Genomic DNA, 15,948 nt, shown 5'->3' with positions numbered 1-15,948 from the left:
GGTAGCAGTTACCCCAGAGTAAAGTACCAATTGATTAAGGGTAGTGAAGAACGAAAAAGACCTAGGGATAACTGTGCAGTCAGGTATGAAATTTACAGAGCTGTGCAGACAGGCTGCCAGAGCAGTTCATAGAGTCTTGTCAATGACATACAGGAACTTTGCTAGTAGGGATAAAGAGGTGATTATCCCCTTTCACAAGGCAATGGTCAGGACACACCTTGAGTACTCTATACAGGTCTGGGGGCCTCATTTTAGGAAGGATGTAGAGCTGCTGGAATGAGGGAAGGGCAACAAACTTGGTTAAGGGAACAAATGGATGTTCTTACCAAAAAAAAAAAGAGACCTAAGTTCTACAAATTGCAGCATCTGGAGACTAGGCACCTACGAGGTGATGTGACTAAGGTGTATAAGGCTTTGAATAGTTTGAGCAAGCTCAATGCTGATGGGATTCTTCCTCTTGCTCAGATTGAGGATTTAAGCTCATAAATTCAAATCGAGGAAAGACAGTTGCAGAATAGATGAGGAAATTTGTCTTTAGCCAGAGTGGTTGATTGCTGGAATAAACTACCATCTGTCATTGTGGATTGCTTAATTAGATTGCTTAATGTCCAGTTCTTCCCTGATAGATTCAAGGAAGAACTGGACAAACTTTTGGAGCAAATAGATAGGTGAAATGGGAAGTTTTTTTTTTTTTTTGCTGATGCTGTATAAGCTTGCTTTCTTGCATTGCATGCCATCATGAATGCCAATGCTAATGCCAATATTGAGTGTGGTTCACTGCCGTTAGGTCTGTTTAGCAGTCAGAGGGGATTATACACCATACTGATATCATGTGACCATATTTTTGAGCACCTTGCATCAATTTCTGTAATGTGACCTTTTTTTGGTAATTCTTATATAACTTCTAGAAAGATCCCTTATACATCTGACATTTCTTGCTGTCTCCTCATTTCATTGTTATTCTATGGTACACCACCATATCAATTTTGTCATGATTCATCCCAAGCTGTACGAGTTATACTATGTTTTCTATGTGTTCTGCTAATTTTGTCAAGCAGTGTAGTTCACAGTATAGTATTTAATAGTATAGGAGTATACATTTAGATTTAAAAACCATTCAAACCTGCAACCAATATTTCTTAGGCAAGTACCTTGCCTGCTGGACCAATCCAGCAGTAGAGGTTAATATTTTGGTTTAATGCTGCTGAATATTATAAGTATCAGAGCTTCTGTATTATCTAATAAAAGACACAAAGTACCCCTAAATACTTAGGCCATGTGGATAACCTTCAAAAAAACCATAATTTTTAAAAATCCAGTATATGCAATGGTATATGCAATCTGAGGATGCCAGATTTATAAAGTTTCCATATTTACAAGGTTTAATTTTTTATTAAATTAGCTATTATTAATGTATTAGTTATTAGATTAATATGTGAATAAGGATAAAATAGCTACTGTTGTGTCCAAACTAAATTTTACATATACAACTTTCTTGAATTATTTTTCACTACTAATACTAATGCTGCAACATTGTAAATACTAAATGAAAGCACCAAAGAAAATAATAGGAAAAAAAAAAAACAATCACATAACAAAGGGTGGTGGTGGGGGGAAATACAAGATCTGAAGGAGACTGGATTATGAATGAAAAACATGCCAGGAAGAGAAAAGTAGAAAAGAAGGGAGTGAGTTGTAAATCTTAAAATATTAATGATTAAACATATAATCAAAAGAAGGTGACAACCAGCATTAGTAATTCGAAATCTTAATGACATTTAAAATTTTTTTTCTAAATGGCCTATATTAAAAATAATAATAATAAAATAAACCTTCTCATACTAATGTGTTTTTTGGAAAAGCTGCATCTTTGGGCAAATATAAAACTAAATGATACAAAAGATATGATTTTATTTAAGGAAGGAAAAAGGTATTCAAGGTAATCTCACTGGATTTTTAGCAATATAATTTACTATGCTCAACCACATACACAAGGAAAAAAAAAAAAAAAAAAACCCTTTAGCAAATACATGAACATTAAAAACATTTGTGAAAAATTGATTTACCAAAAAAAAATTTTCTTCCACCTTGCTTCTTTAGAGATAAATAACATGCCATATGTTTTGGAATATAGGTCAACTTTTTTTTAAACTTATTTAATCATAAATTTGCTACATAAGTTTACACACTTTTTTGGCCATCTTTTGCATTTCATGTAGTGGCATATAGTAAAATCTACATTAGAACCAGTCTGCATTTTAATTCAATTATTTCTGCTCTTTCTTTTAAGAGTTTACATTGTAAAATTTTGTTACAATGAAAAATAAACTGTCAAGAAAGCAGTAAGAGCATACAGTAATCTTTAGAAGGCCACAAAACCTACAGGCATAAGTGATGACATTATATTGCTCTTATTGATATATGTGTATGTGAGAGGATTTGATAACTGAGCCTTGTTAATAACTGAACCTTGTTGTCTATTTAATACTAAAGAAATCAGGGGTGTTCACAGGGAATGTCATGCCTGGGTGCCACCTGCAAGTTGGTGCCCCTCCCTTTAAAATTTTCTCATATGTGTATGTAAGTTTTAGGTTTTGAAGCATTGGTGCCCAGGTGCAGTGCACCCCTTGTACCCTCGGGATGGCTCGCCCTGAAAGAGATGATTTTATATATATAGTTCCAGTATATATATTCCAGTCAGTTATCTGGAATAATTAATGTCAGACCTCTTCCAGATAGCAAAATTTTTCAGATAATCGAACGTATGGTAAAATTAAATAAATTCTGTTAGAATGTATTAAGGTAAGAAAAACACTTTAAATAGTGTGAAAAAAAAAATAATACAAATTTTCATATGTATGTATATTCAGATAAGTATTTTACTGCAAATTTTATGTGGAAAAAATTTTAAGTAATTTTTTAAAATAATGTTCAATTGTTTTTTTGTTTCGTTTGTTGTGACCTTTTTTTTTTGCTGCCAGATTTCCCAAGTCCCTTAATAATATCAATTTGATTCTATTGCATTCTTCCTGGTTTTCTATCCATTTCCGTGCTGTTTCTTTTACTGAGATGTTTTTGTATACTGAGAAAAATAATAAATTGCACAGTTTCAGGCCGATATTATTCTTACCGAATCTGGAACTAAACTAAACATAACATGAAATGAAGAGAATAAAATACGTCATGGAAAATTGGGTTCAGAAGAGAATGACTAAAAACTATCACTCATGGTTTCCGAGAAAACCCATTAGTCCTAATCCAATATTTCACCAGGTATATGACGTAAAAAAACAGGTAGAAATACTCTCGTAGCATAATAAAACATTTGTCTCAAATACTACCATTAACAAAAAGAACAAGAAAAATCAACCTTCCAAATTATTCCGGATAACTGACTTTCAGGATAACTGACTTCTGGATAACCGAAGTTCTAGTGTATAATCATTTCTTTAGTACTACAAAATGGTTTCTTTGCAAACAATGCCTTGATATGGTTAAGAACCTTGGTTAATGTACAGACTTAGTTAACAGGTTCCAATATCAAGATCTCTCCAGAAGATGACAGATTAGTATCAACTGATAATGACTAAATGTTTATGGTTAGTTTCATTTTTAATTGCACATTGGCAGCTAGGCAAAAAATTCATGGAATTCAGCTCATGGATGACATGGAATATCTCTGACTAGCCTCCACATCCCTTCCAGATTTATCGTCCCTATGCCAATTAAGATATTTTAGAACTCTCTCTCAGTAGGCAAGAATAATTTAAAATTTCAGGGCCAACTGTATTGCCAAAAATTCTCATCATGGGGAATTTGCCCCTCTCCTCCAATTCCTTCTTACTGAGGCAGTCATGACTCAGTGTGAAATTCCACCACAAAATTATCTACACTAAAGAAAACTACACATGAATGACATCAATATTAGTAATATGATGCAAGGAAGTTTCAGGGTTTGGCTGCACCAGCCAAAAAATAAAATAAAATAAACTACTTGCGTTTCCTTCCTCATCATCATCATCAGCCATTTTCAATCCACTGCAGGATGAAGGCCTCTCCAGCAACTTTCCAGTTCCTTCTGTTTTGAGCACTGGCCATCCATTTACTACCCACAAACTCACGAATTTCATCTATCCATCTCCGCCTTTGTCTTCCAGGTTTTCTTCTAGCTCCTCTTGGATACCATTCTGTTATTTTCTTAGTCCATCTGTCATCAATGTCTTTGAGCTATGTGTCCTGCCCAAGACCATTTTAGTTCTTTAGTTTTGAATAAGAATGTCCTTTACTTGAGTTTGCTGCCTAATCCATGTGTTTCTCTTCTTATCTAACAGTCTGATTCCCAATATGATTCGTTCCATTCTTCGCTGTGTAGTTCTCAGCTTCTCTTCCATTCTTTTGGTGAGTTCTCAGCTTCTCTTCCATTCTTTTGGTGAGTGCCCAAGTTTCACTTCCATAAGTCATGGGGCAGAGTATACATTGGTTCATTATTTTACGTTTCAGACAAACTGGGATATTGCTCTTCAGTATGTGACTATATTTCCTGAATGCTATCCATCCAAAATTTATTCTTCTCTTGACTTCCATCCATTTATCATTATTACAGCTAATAACTTGTCCCAGATAAGTATATGACTCCATCTTTTCAATTACTGCTCCTTCAATCATTATTTCCCTTTCTGTGGCATACTTGTTCATCATTACTTTTGTTTTAGCCATATTCATCTTTAGTCCAAAATCCTTACTAGCTGTGCATAACTGATTAAGATTTTCCTCTAATTCTTTGGGATCGTGGCTTATGACCACAATGTCATCTGCAAATCGTAAATGGTTTAGGTACTCTCTGTTCACATTGACTCCTTTCTGCGACCAGTCTAATCTTCTGAAAGCTTCCTCAAGGGCAGCAGTAAACAGCTTCGGAGATATTGTGTCTCCTTGTCGAACTCCTTTCTCAATTTTAAATTTCCTACTGTCTTTGTCTAGTCTAATAAAGGAGGTAGCACTCTCATATATTTTCTTCAAAATCATAATATGCGGGGTATCTATGCTTGTCTTTCCAGTGCCCAAAACATTTCCTTATGCTGTATGGAGTCAAATGCCTTTTCATAATCCACAAATGCCAGGCATAATGGTGTTTTATATTCATTTGCTTTCTTCATTAGCTGTGATATTACGTGAAGGCGATCCATAGTTGAGAATCCTGTCCTAAAGCCAGCTTGTTCTTTCGGTTGATTCTCATCAAGTATTCCTTCCTCATACAGGCACTTATCCAGCTAATCTTTGAACTTCCCCAAACTGTCAGCCTCAACTACCAATGGAGAAAACTTATTCCAGCAATTAGCAAATCATTGCTTAAAATAAAATTTCCTACAATGCAGTCTAAACCTCTTTCCCTCTAATTTAAATTTATATTCTCTACTTCAACCATTATTTATAGCTGTGAATATTTCACTTCCATTCCTTTTACTATCCCATCTCAGAGCCTTAAAGACTTGAATCAGATTCCCTCTAAGGTACCTAGTTACCAAGCTCTGTAGGCCACTTATTTTAAAGTCTTTCTCATGTGAGCATCCTCTGCCAATCTCACCATGTATACTACTGCTTGTCTTTAGCCTCTTTCAAGAAACACTGTTTTTTTTTTTTAGATGTGGTCTCCATACCTGAACAAGGTATTCCAAGTAGATTTTGCAACTTCTGTTCCAAGGAAATTAATGGAGTCACTGGTTAAAGAAGCTCTGCAGGATCATTTAAACAAGACGGAAGTTATAGTTCAGACACAGCATGGGTCTGTTAAGGGAAAATCTTGTCTGACCAATTCGATTAGATACTATGATGTGGTCACAAAGAAACTGGATGGAAAAAATAATTTTGATGTCACATACTTGGATTTTAGGAAAGTTTTTGATACTACTGCACATGGAAGACTACTGTACAAATTGGAGCAGTATGGCATTAAGGACAAATTGCTGCTATGGATAAAGGGATGATTGAGTGAGAGAAGACAGAGTGGTAATCAATGGACACTGCTCTTCGTGGACTAATATTATTAGTGAGCCCCCAGGGTTCGGTGTGAGGTCCATTGTTGTTTTTTGTATTTATTAATGATACTGATGAAGGTATATCAGGCTTAATGTATAAGTTTGCAGACGATATGAAGGTTGGCAGGGTTGTTAAGGGCACTAATGACAGTACGCTGCTGCAACAGGATCTAGAAAAGTTGAGCAGATGAGTTGAGAAGTGGCAACTGAAGTTTAACATTGACAAATGTAAAGTACTGCTTATGGGTAGCAGTAACCCCAGAATAACATATCAACTGTGTGGTACTACACTCAGGGTAGTGGAGAATGAAAATGACCTGGGGGTAATTGTGCAATAAGATATGAAGTTTTCTGAGCAGTGCAGACAATCTGCAAGGGTGCAGACTATCTGCAATAGCTCTTGGTGTCTTTTCATTGATATATAGGAATTTTTCTAGCAGGGATAAGGAAGTGATTACCCCCTTGTATAAGGCAATGGTCAAGCCACACCTTCAGTACCGTATACAGGTCTGGAGGCCCCATTTTAGGAAGGATGTAGAGCTGCTGGAACGAGTACAGAGAAGGGCAACGAGATTGGTGAATGGAACGAAAGGTTTCCTCTTTCGAGAAAGGCTTAAATTCTGGAAATTGTAGTGTCTGGAGACTAGGCACCTGCGAGATGATTTGACTGAGGTGTTTAAGGCCTTGAATGGTTTGAGCAAGCTCAATGCTGATAAGATTCTTTCTCTTGCCTAGATTAATCGCCTGAGGGGACAAATTCAAATTGAAGAAAGAATGTTGTAGAACAGAAGTGTGGAAAATTGCCTTTAGCCAGCGAGTGGTTGATCGCTGGAAGAAACTACCATCTGTCGTAGAAACTGACAGTTAAATAAATTCAAGGCAAGACCATACAAAAATTTGGAGTGAATGGATGGGTGAAATAGGAAAGTTTTTTTTTTTTTTGGCTGATGCTGCATAAGCATGCTTTTTTGCATCATATGCCTCTACTAATGCTAACTGCCTTAATACAATGGGTTTATGACCTTTCTATTTCTACAAGGAAATGTTTGATAAACATTTGATAGGTAACCAAGAGCCCTCTTTGCCACTTGCTTACATCACATGGAAATTTTCATGTCTGTCTGTATTGTAGCCCTCAAATCCCTTTCTTCCTTTACTCTTTCTAATTCAAACACCCAACAGGTGAAAACATAGCTGCCATATTTTTGGTTATTCCTAAGGCCTATCTAAGTTATTTTGAAAGCATGATGCTTGGCATTGATCACTCACAACTAACCCAATCTTGAAATCATGCTTATACCCTTTAACCAATGTTATTTAAGAAAATCTTAGTAACCTGGGACCACAGCAATGATCAGCTTGCACATTTCATCATCATCTCAACAGTCAATGTGGCAACGTCAGTTTTAAAAGAATATGGATTTGACAATGCACTCCATTTTAGAAATTTCTTCTAACTAGGAATCTGAGTTCTCTCACTGCAGAAGTATATATTTTGCAATATAAAATGACACACAGGCTCGGGGCCCAAACACAAGCAAATAAACATATACCATACTCCAGAAAGGGTTAAAAATTTTCTCATGGTCCTACTGTACAGAAAAGTAGTCACAATTATTTAAAATTTTCAAAGTAATGAATATTCTTTGTTTAGCAAAAAAGTTAACAGGGTTTTTCTTTTTTGCAATTACCTACATTCAGCAACCATAGCAAATACTATCCCTCCCCTTGCAACCAGGTTACAACCATCCCCATATTGCAATGCTATTCATTTCAATATACAGTACAATGATAACTTCGTATGTTTGCCAAAAAAATGAAGAGAGTCAAACATAAAAAGAAGTGATCCACTTCAGATCTGGCTCTGAATTCTACAAAAATGTAGAAGTCAAAGTATCTACAAAGATACTTTGAATTCTACATTCCTCAGGTTATTCCATATTCCTGATATCGATACAAAAGAAGGCCTTTTACATAAGAGCCTTCTCCAATACTTTAAACAGAACCAAAAGTCAATTCTATCTTATGGTGATATCGACGCAATTAAAAGTGGGGTCTGGCTGGGACTCAGATGCCATTACCATATCATCTGCAGTGGGGGGGGGGGTTCTTCCACGCATGAAATTATTCCAACTGGCGACATGAATGAGTCTTTCATCTCAGTATTTAATTGTAGCTCCATCAATCTGGCCTGTGGGAGGTAAAAAATAGGCAAACCTAGTCAGAAATCCGGGAACATGATACAAATATCACGTTCCCGGATTTCTGATTGATATTTTTTGTAAACCATAATGAAAATATGATACTCTTTCAGTCTAAAAAAAAAAAACACTGAAAAATTTTCTTCATATTTAGTTTTAGAGAATTATTTGCAAGCTTAATAAGTCAGAGTATTTTATGTATACTAAAGTATACATAAAATACTTGGACTTATTAAACTTAAAAATGTTTTCTTATTTCTTTAGAAATAGGAAATAATTTTATTCATCCTGGGATCCTCTTATATTGTAAACTTATTAATTAAGCTTACAAATGACATAAAATTGACTATGAAGAAAAATTTCAGTCCTTTTTTTTAAACTGTGAAAGACTACCACATTTCATTACAGTATACAATAAGTAAATAGAAAATTTAACTTTATTTCCTATACATTTGATTTTAAAATTTCATTTTAAAATCAAATCATACTAAAGAGTTTACATTGCAGTTTAACTTCTGAAAGAAAGGTTTATTTACCATTAAAGCAAAGGCGCCGTAGCATAAAACAATCTATTTTCTCCATTTGGAGTACATCTTGCAACTCCTTTAACCTATAAATATAATGAATTTTATTAACAGATACTCACACTTATAGTTTAAACAAAATATGAAATTTCATTTCACCATACATGTATATCTATTGACTGATATCAGTATTTCTCTACCTTCTATTTTTAAGGAATTTTTTTTTTTTTTTTAAGTAAAACCAAAATTTCTATTAAAATCATAAAAATAAGAAAGGGGTTCAAGACTCACTGGCTACAAATACTAAAATAATTGAAACAATTTTTGAATTTCAAATTTGCTAACAAAATATTTCACATCCTGCAATACAGCTGTCTTAACAAAACTAACCAATATCATATTTTCCAAAATATTTGTTTATGAAAATCCTAAAAGTAACCTTTTTTCCTAATCAGATTGGTCAAAAAAGGCAGAGAAATTTCCCCTTAACAAATCCATGATGTGATTGCCATATAACTGCATTCCTAAAGAGATGATACTGCATTACCTCCTTAACCACAGAATTCATTATTTTCCCTGGAGCAGAAGTCAGGCTTACAGACCAGTAATTATGCATTTCGTTCCCATTTGTAAACAGAAGAGATATTTACACATCTCCAAATTCTAGGGACCTCCTCTGATTACAAGGATGCTTTCATAATTATGACCAAAGGTTTTCTTATCTCATTATATGCTTCTTTTAATGTAACTGGATAGATTCGATCAGCCTCAGATTCCTTATTTGCCTTTTAGCTTCAACAATTTCTCTTCTCAGTTATCACAAAATAATTTATCTTCCAGTTAGAATTAATTATTAGCATTAGCAAGGGCACATGATGCAAGAAAGCATAGCTTATATAGCATCAGCCAAAAAAAAAAAAAAAACTAATAAATAAATAAAAAAAACACTTCTCATTTCAGCCATCCCCTAGCTCCAGATGTTTGTTTGGAGCGAGGAGATGGCTGGAACAAACTTCCAAGTTTGTTTCAGCAATCAAACACCAGCTGGCTAAAGGCAAACTCCCGCACATTTATCCTACAAATGTCTTTCCTCAATTTAAATTTATGCCCTCTCAGGCGATTATTCTGAGCAAGAATCCCATCAGCATTGAGCATGCTCAAACCATTCAAAAATTTATACACCTCAATCAAATCAACTCATAGGTGCCTAGTCTCCAGACTGTAATTTGCAAAACTTAAGCCTTTCTTCATAAGAGCAACACTTTGTTCCATTCACTAATCTTGTTGTCCATCTCTGTACTTGTTCCAACAGCTCTACATCCTTCTTAAAATGAGGCCTCCAAACCTGTATACAGTACTCAAGGTGTGGCCTGACAATTGCCTTATACAAGGGGATAATCACCTCCTTATCCCTGCTAGAAAAATTCCCGTATATCAGTAACAAGACACCATGAGCTACTCTTGCAGACGGTCTGCACTGCTCAGAAAACTTCATATCTACCTGCACAATTCCTCCCAGGTCCTTTTCAATCGGTACCACTGTTAATGTAGTACCACACAGTTGATATGTTACTCTGGGGTTACTGCTTCCCATATGCAATACTTTACATTTGTCAATGTTAAACTCCAGTTGCAACCTCTCAGCCCATCTGCTCAACTTTTCTAGATCCTGTTGCAGCAGTATACTGTCATTAACAACCCTGCTGAACTTTGTATCATCTGCAAATTTAAGCCTGGGATACACTTGAATAGAAAGGGTGCAAGAATGTTTGCTGATGCTATCGAGGCAGTGTTAGGTGGGTCGGAAAACTGCTAGATTGGGGGGATACAAGGACTAATAGATTAACAGTAGCCACTGGCAGAGGTGAAAGTGATTCTTGCACTGCTTCTATTGGAATGAGCCGCAGCCTGGAAAATAAGATGCAGGATAGTTCAGAGACTGCTGGGAATCACTGGGGTACAAATAAACACATAGGTTGTGTTAGGGTAGCTAAGAAAAAGAACAGGTGCATGTATACTTGCGTGTACACCAATGATAGGAGTTTAGGAAATAAATTTGATGAATTTGAGGTATTGCTCAAAACATCAAAGGCAGATATTGTGGGGATTTCAGAGATGTGGTGTCACACAGATATAAGGAATGCAGAATTGGAATTTGGGGAGTACAATGTCTACAGAAAGGACAGACAGGGTAGGAAGAGAGGAAGGGTTATGCTATTAGTTAAGAAATACATAAAATCCAAGGAAGTGAAGCCAGTCGACATTGCTGGACAGTGCAGTGTCGAGTCAGTTTGGTGTGACATAAGCATTGGGAGATCAAAATTGAGAGTAAGAGTGTGCTATAGGCCTAATGACTGTGATGAGTATAATAAGAAATTGTACAGGGAAATAGAGTGGGCCAGTAAATCAGAGAGTCTTATAATGGGGGATTTTAATTTCCTAGATATTGACTGGAATTTGGGGTCTGGTCACTAACACACTAGCAAGGCTTTTGTGGATTTACTGGATGATTATTTTCTACATCAGCATGTTCGGGAGGCAACTAGAGGGAGTAATACTCTTGATTTGATTATCAGTAGTGATTCTTCATGCATTAAGAATCTGCAGGTAAATGAACCACTAGGTGGCAGTGATCACAGTGTGCTGAAGTGGGATTTACTCAAAGAGGTAACTACCATTAGGGGTAAAGGGAAGGGTTATTGCTTTCGTAAAGGCGATTACGATGGACTGAGACAGTATTTAAATTCTATACAGTGGGACCAACTGATGATGTTACCAACAGCAAATTCAAAATGGGAAGCATTCAAAGAACTTATCTTGGAAGCTACTAGGCTTTACATACCAACTAAGAAATATTGTCAAGTTTTAGGCCTAAGTGGATGTCAGATGAACTAATGAGACATATGGCAGAGAAGAAAAATGCATGGGATACATACAAATTAACACGTGACACAGAAGCCTATGATAGATACAAGTTGATCTGTAACCAAGTTACAAAGGAGGTTAGGCAGATTACGAGAAATCTTTAGCAAGGGATGCAAAGAAAAACACCAAGAGTTCTTTGCTTATGTAAATCAATGGTTCAACTGTTTATGATCCTGCTCGGGTAGCTAACAAACTAAATGAATATTTTGCATCTACATTCACACATGAGGAGTTATTCAGCGAGGGGAATGCCAGAGGTGTATTCAACTTTGGCAGTAAGCAAGAGAATCTTGTAATAACTGAGAGTAAAGTGGAGGAGAAATTGTTGAAGATAAATACAAGAAAGGCATCTGGAGTGGATGGGATCTGTCCAGTTATATTAAAGGAAGTAAGCAAACCCTTAGCCATAATTATGAGAGCTTCCTTGGACTCAGGGGAAGTACCCATGGACTAGAGATGTGCAAATGTAACCCCAATTCACAAAGGAGGATCAAAGGGCGACACAAATAATTATAGACCTGTTAGTTTAACTTCTGTTCCTGGAAAATTAATGGAGGCACTGGTTAAAGAAGCACTGCAGGATCATCTAGACAAGACTTCAGTCATAGATCAGACACAGCATGGTTTTGTTAAGGGGAAGTCTTGCCTGACCAATTTGATTGGATACTATGATGAAGTCACAAAAGAACTGGATGCAGGGAATAACTTTGATATTATATACTTGGATCTTAGAAAGGCTTTTGATACTGTTGCACATGGAAGACTGTTGCACAAATTGGAGCAATGTGGCATTGGATGCAAATTGCTGCTGTGGATAAAGGGGTGGTTGAGGGGGAGAAGACAGAGAGTGGTAATCAATGGACACTGCTCATCGTGGACTAATGTTATTAGTGGAGTCCCTCAGGGTTCAGTATTGGGTCCATTATTGTTTTCTGTATTTATAAATGATATTGATGATGGTATATCAAGCTTAATGTCCAAGTTTGCCGACGATACGAAGGTTAGCAGGGTTGTCAAGGACACTACTGACACTATGCTACTGCAACAGGATCTGGAAAGGTTGAGCAGATGGGCTTCGAGGTTGCAAATGAAGTTTAACATTGACAAATGTAAAGTACTACATATGGGAAACAGCAACCCCAGAGCATCGTATCAACTCTGTGGTACTACACTGACAGTGGTAGAGAATGAAAGGGACCTGGGGATGGTTGTGCAGGCAGATATGAAGTTTTCTGAGCAGTGCAGACGGCCTGCAAGAGTAGCTCATGGTGTATTGTCGATGATATATAGGAATTTTTCTAGCAGGGATAAGGAGGTGATTATTCCCTTGTATAAGGCAATGGTCAGACCACACCTAGAGTACTGTATACAGGTCTGGAGGCCTCATTTCAAGAAGGATGTAGAGATGCTGGAACGAGTACAGAGAAGGGCAACAAGATTAGTGAATGGAACAAAGGGGTGCTCTTACGAAGAAAGGCTTAAGTTTTGCAAATTACAGTGTCTGGAGACTAGGCACCTGCAAGGTGATCTGATTGAGATGTATAAAGCCTTGAATGGTTTGAGCATGCTCAATGCTGATGGGATTCTTCCTCTTGCTCAGAATAATCACCTGAGAGTGCATAAATTCAAATTGCGAAAAGACAGATGTAGGATAGACGTGAGGAAATTTGCCTTTAGCCAGCGGGTGGTTGGTTGGTGGAATAAACTTCCATCCCTTGTCGTGGAAGTTGATAGCCTAAATAAGTTTAAGGCTCAGCTGGACAGGTATTTCGAACGAACAGAGGGGTGAAGTGGAAGTGGTTATTTTTTATTTATTTATTTTATTTTATTATTTTTTTTTTTGGCTGATGCTGCATATGCTTGCTTTCTTGCATCAAATGCCTCTACTAATGCTAATGCCTGATATACAATCATCAATATCATTGATGAATACAGAAAACAACAATGGACCCAACACTGAACCCCGGGGGACTCCACTAGTAACGTTAGTCCAAGAAGAGTAGTGTCCATTGATTATCACTCTCTGTCTTCTCCCACTCAACCATCCCTTTACCATAGCAGCAATTTGCTTTCAATACCACACAGCTCCAATTTGTGCAGTAGTCTTCCATGTAAAACAGCCAAAAGCCTTTCTAAGATCCAAATATATGATATCAAAATTATTCTTTGCATCCAGCTCCTTTGTGACTATATCATAGTATCCAATCAAATTAGTCAGACAAGACTTCCCCTTAACAAACCCATGCAGTGTCTGAGCAATAACTGAAGTCTTGTCTAGATGATCCTGCAGTGCTTCTTTAACCAGTGCCTCCATTAATTTCATTGGAACAGAAGTTAAACTACCAGGTCTGTAATTATCAGCCTTTGATCCTCCTTTGTGGATTGGGGTCAGATTTGCACATCTCCAGTCCATGGGTAACTCCCCCGAGTCCAGGGAAGGTCTCATAATTATGGCTAAGGGTTTGCTTACTTCCTTTGCTGCCTCCTTTAGTATAACTGGATAGATTCCATCCATCCCAGGTGCCTTTCTTATGTTTATCTTCAACAATTTCTCCTCCACTTTACTCTCAGTTATTACAAGATTATCTAGCTTACTGCCAGAGTTTAATACAACTCTGGCATTCCCCTCCCTGAATAACTCCTCATGTGTGAATGTAGATGCAAAATATTCATTTAGTTTGTTAGCTACCCGAGCAGGATCATAAACAGTTGAACCATTGATATCACGTGGACCAATCTGATTCATCCCCTTCCTTCTAGAGTTTACATAAGCAAAGAACTCTTGGTGTTTTTCTTTGCATCCTTTGCCAAAGATTTCTCGTAATCTGCCTTTGCCTACCTAACCTCTGTGACTTGGTTACAGACCATTTTATACCTATCACAGGCTTCTGTGTCACCTGTTAATTTATATGCATCCCATACATTCTTCTTCTGTGCTACAAGCCTCATTAATTCATCTGACATCCATTTAGGCCTAAACCTTGAACAGTATTTCTTAGTTGGTATGAAAAGCCTAGTACCCTCCAAGATTAAGTCCCTGAAGGCTTCCAATTTAGAATTCACTGTTGGCTACATCATTAGTTGATCCCACTGTATAGAATTTAACAACTCTGAAACCACCGTAGTCACCTTTACCCCCCGATGGTAGTTACATCTTTAAGTAAATTCCATATCAGTACACTGTGTTCACTGCCACCTAGTGGTTCCTTTATCTGCAGATTCTTAATGCATGAAGAATCACTGCTGATAATCATATCAAGAGTATTACTCCCTCTGGTTGCCTCTTGAACATGTTGCTGTAGAAAACATTCATCCAATAAATCCAAAAAAATTCTTGCCAAATCCAGTCAATATCTGGAAAGTTAAAATGCCCATTATAAGACATTCTGATTTATTGGTCCACTATTTCTCTGCATAATTGCTCATTATACTCACCAGATTCATTAGGCCTATAACATACACCTACTCTCATTTTCCCTTTCCTGTGTGCTTATGTCATACCACACTGACTCAACACATTGCATTGTCCACAAATGTTAATTGGATGCACTTCCTTAGATTTTATGCATTTCTTAACTAACAGCATAACCCCTCCTCCCTTCCTGTACACACTGTACCCCCCAAATTCCAATTCTGCACTGCTTATGTCTGTGTGACACCACATCTCTGACATTCCAACGATATCTGCCTTTGATGTCTTGACTAGCATTTGAAGCTCATAAAATTTATTAACTATACTCGTAGCATTGATGTACATGCAAGTATACATGCACCTGTTTCTACTCTTAGTTACCCTTACACAGCCCATGTGTTAGGGTAACTAGTGCTTATGTCATACCACACTGACTCAACACATTGCATTGTCTACAAATGTTAATTGCATGTTAATTAGGATGTTAACTTGTTCCACTATGACTCCCAGCAGTCCTGGAAATCCCCATTGCCTTGCTTTCCAGGCTGCTGCTCAATTGCGTTTCAATAGAAGCAGTACAAGAATCGCTTTCACCTCTGCCAGTGGCTACTGATAATCTATTAGTCAGTGTATCCCCCAAGCTAGCAGTTTTCCGACCCACCTAACTCTGCCTCGATAGTATTGGAAAATATTCTTGCACCCTTTCTATTTAAGTGTATCTCATCCCTGTAGTAGCAGTTTCTCCTGTTAACAAGCACAGACTAGGCAGAGAAAAATTCTACCCCTCGAGCCTTGGACTATCTCTCCAGGACTGGATTGATCTACAAGGCTCTCATCATATACTCCTTCCT

At 37.0% G+C, this 15,948-nt stretch overlaps 1 protein-coding gene across 1 annotated transcript in view; it reads right to left on the bottom strand.

Moving 5' to 3' along the window:
• Window positions 1–15,948, bottom strand: part of LOC150084042 (TBC1 domain family member 13) — a 127,125-nt gene that overhangs the window by 91,562 nt on the left and 19,615 nt on the right. The window contains exon 2 of the mRNA XM_090375002.1: window positions 8,773–8,846. Within this exon, the coding sequence (XP_090231128.1) occupies window positions 8,773–8,846 (74 nt within the window). The remainder of the gene's footprint in view (window positions 1–8,772; window positions 8,847–15,948) is intronic.

Source organism: Mastigoproctus giganteus, chromosome 6, assembly GCF_048544385.1.
Source record: "Mastigoproctus giganteus isolate SK-2022 chromosome 6, ASM4854438v1, whole genome shotgun sequence".
In the NCBI taxonomy this organism is placed as follows: domain Eukaryota; kingdom Metazoa; phylum Arthropoda; class Arachnida; order Uropygi; family Thelyphonidae; genus Mastigoproctus; species Mastigoproctus giganteus.
This window is presented reverse-complemented; position numbering and strand designations above follow the sequence as displayed.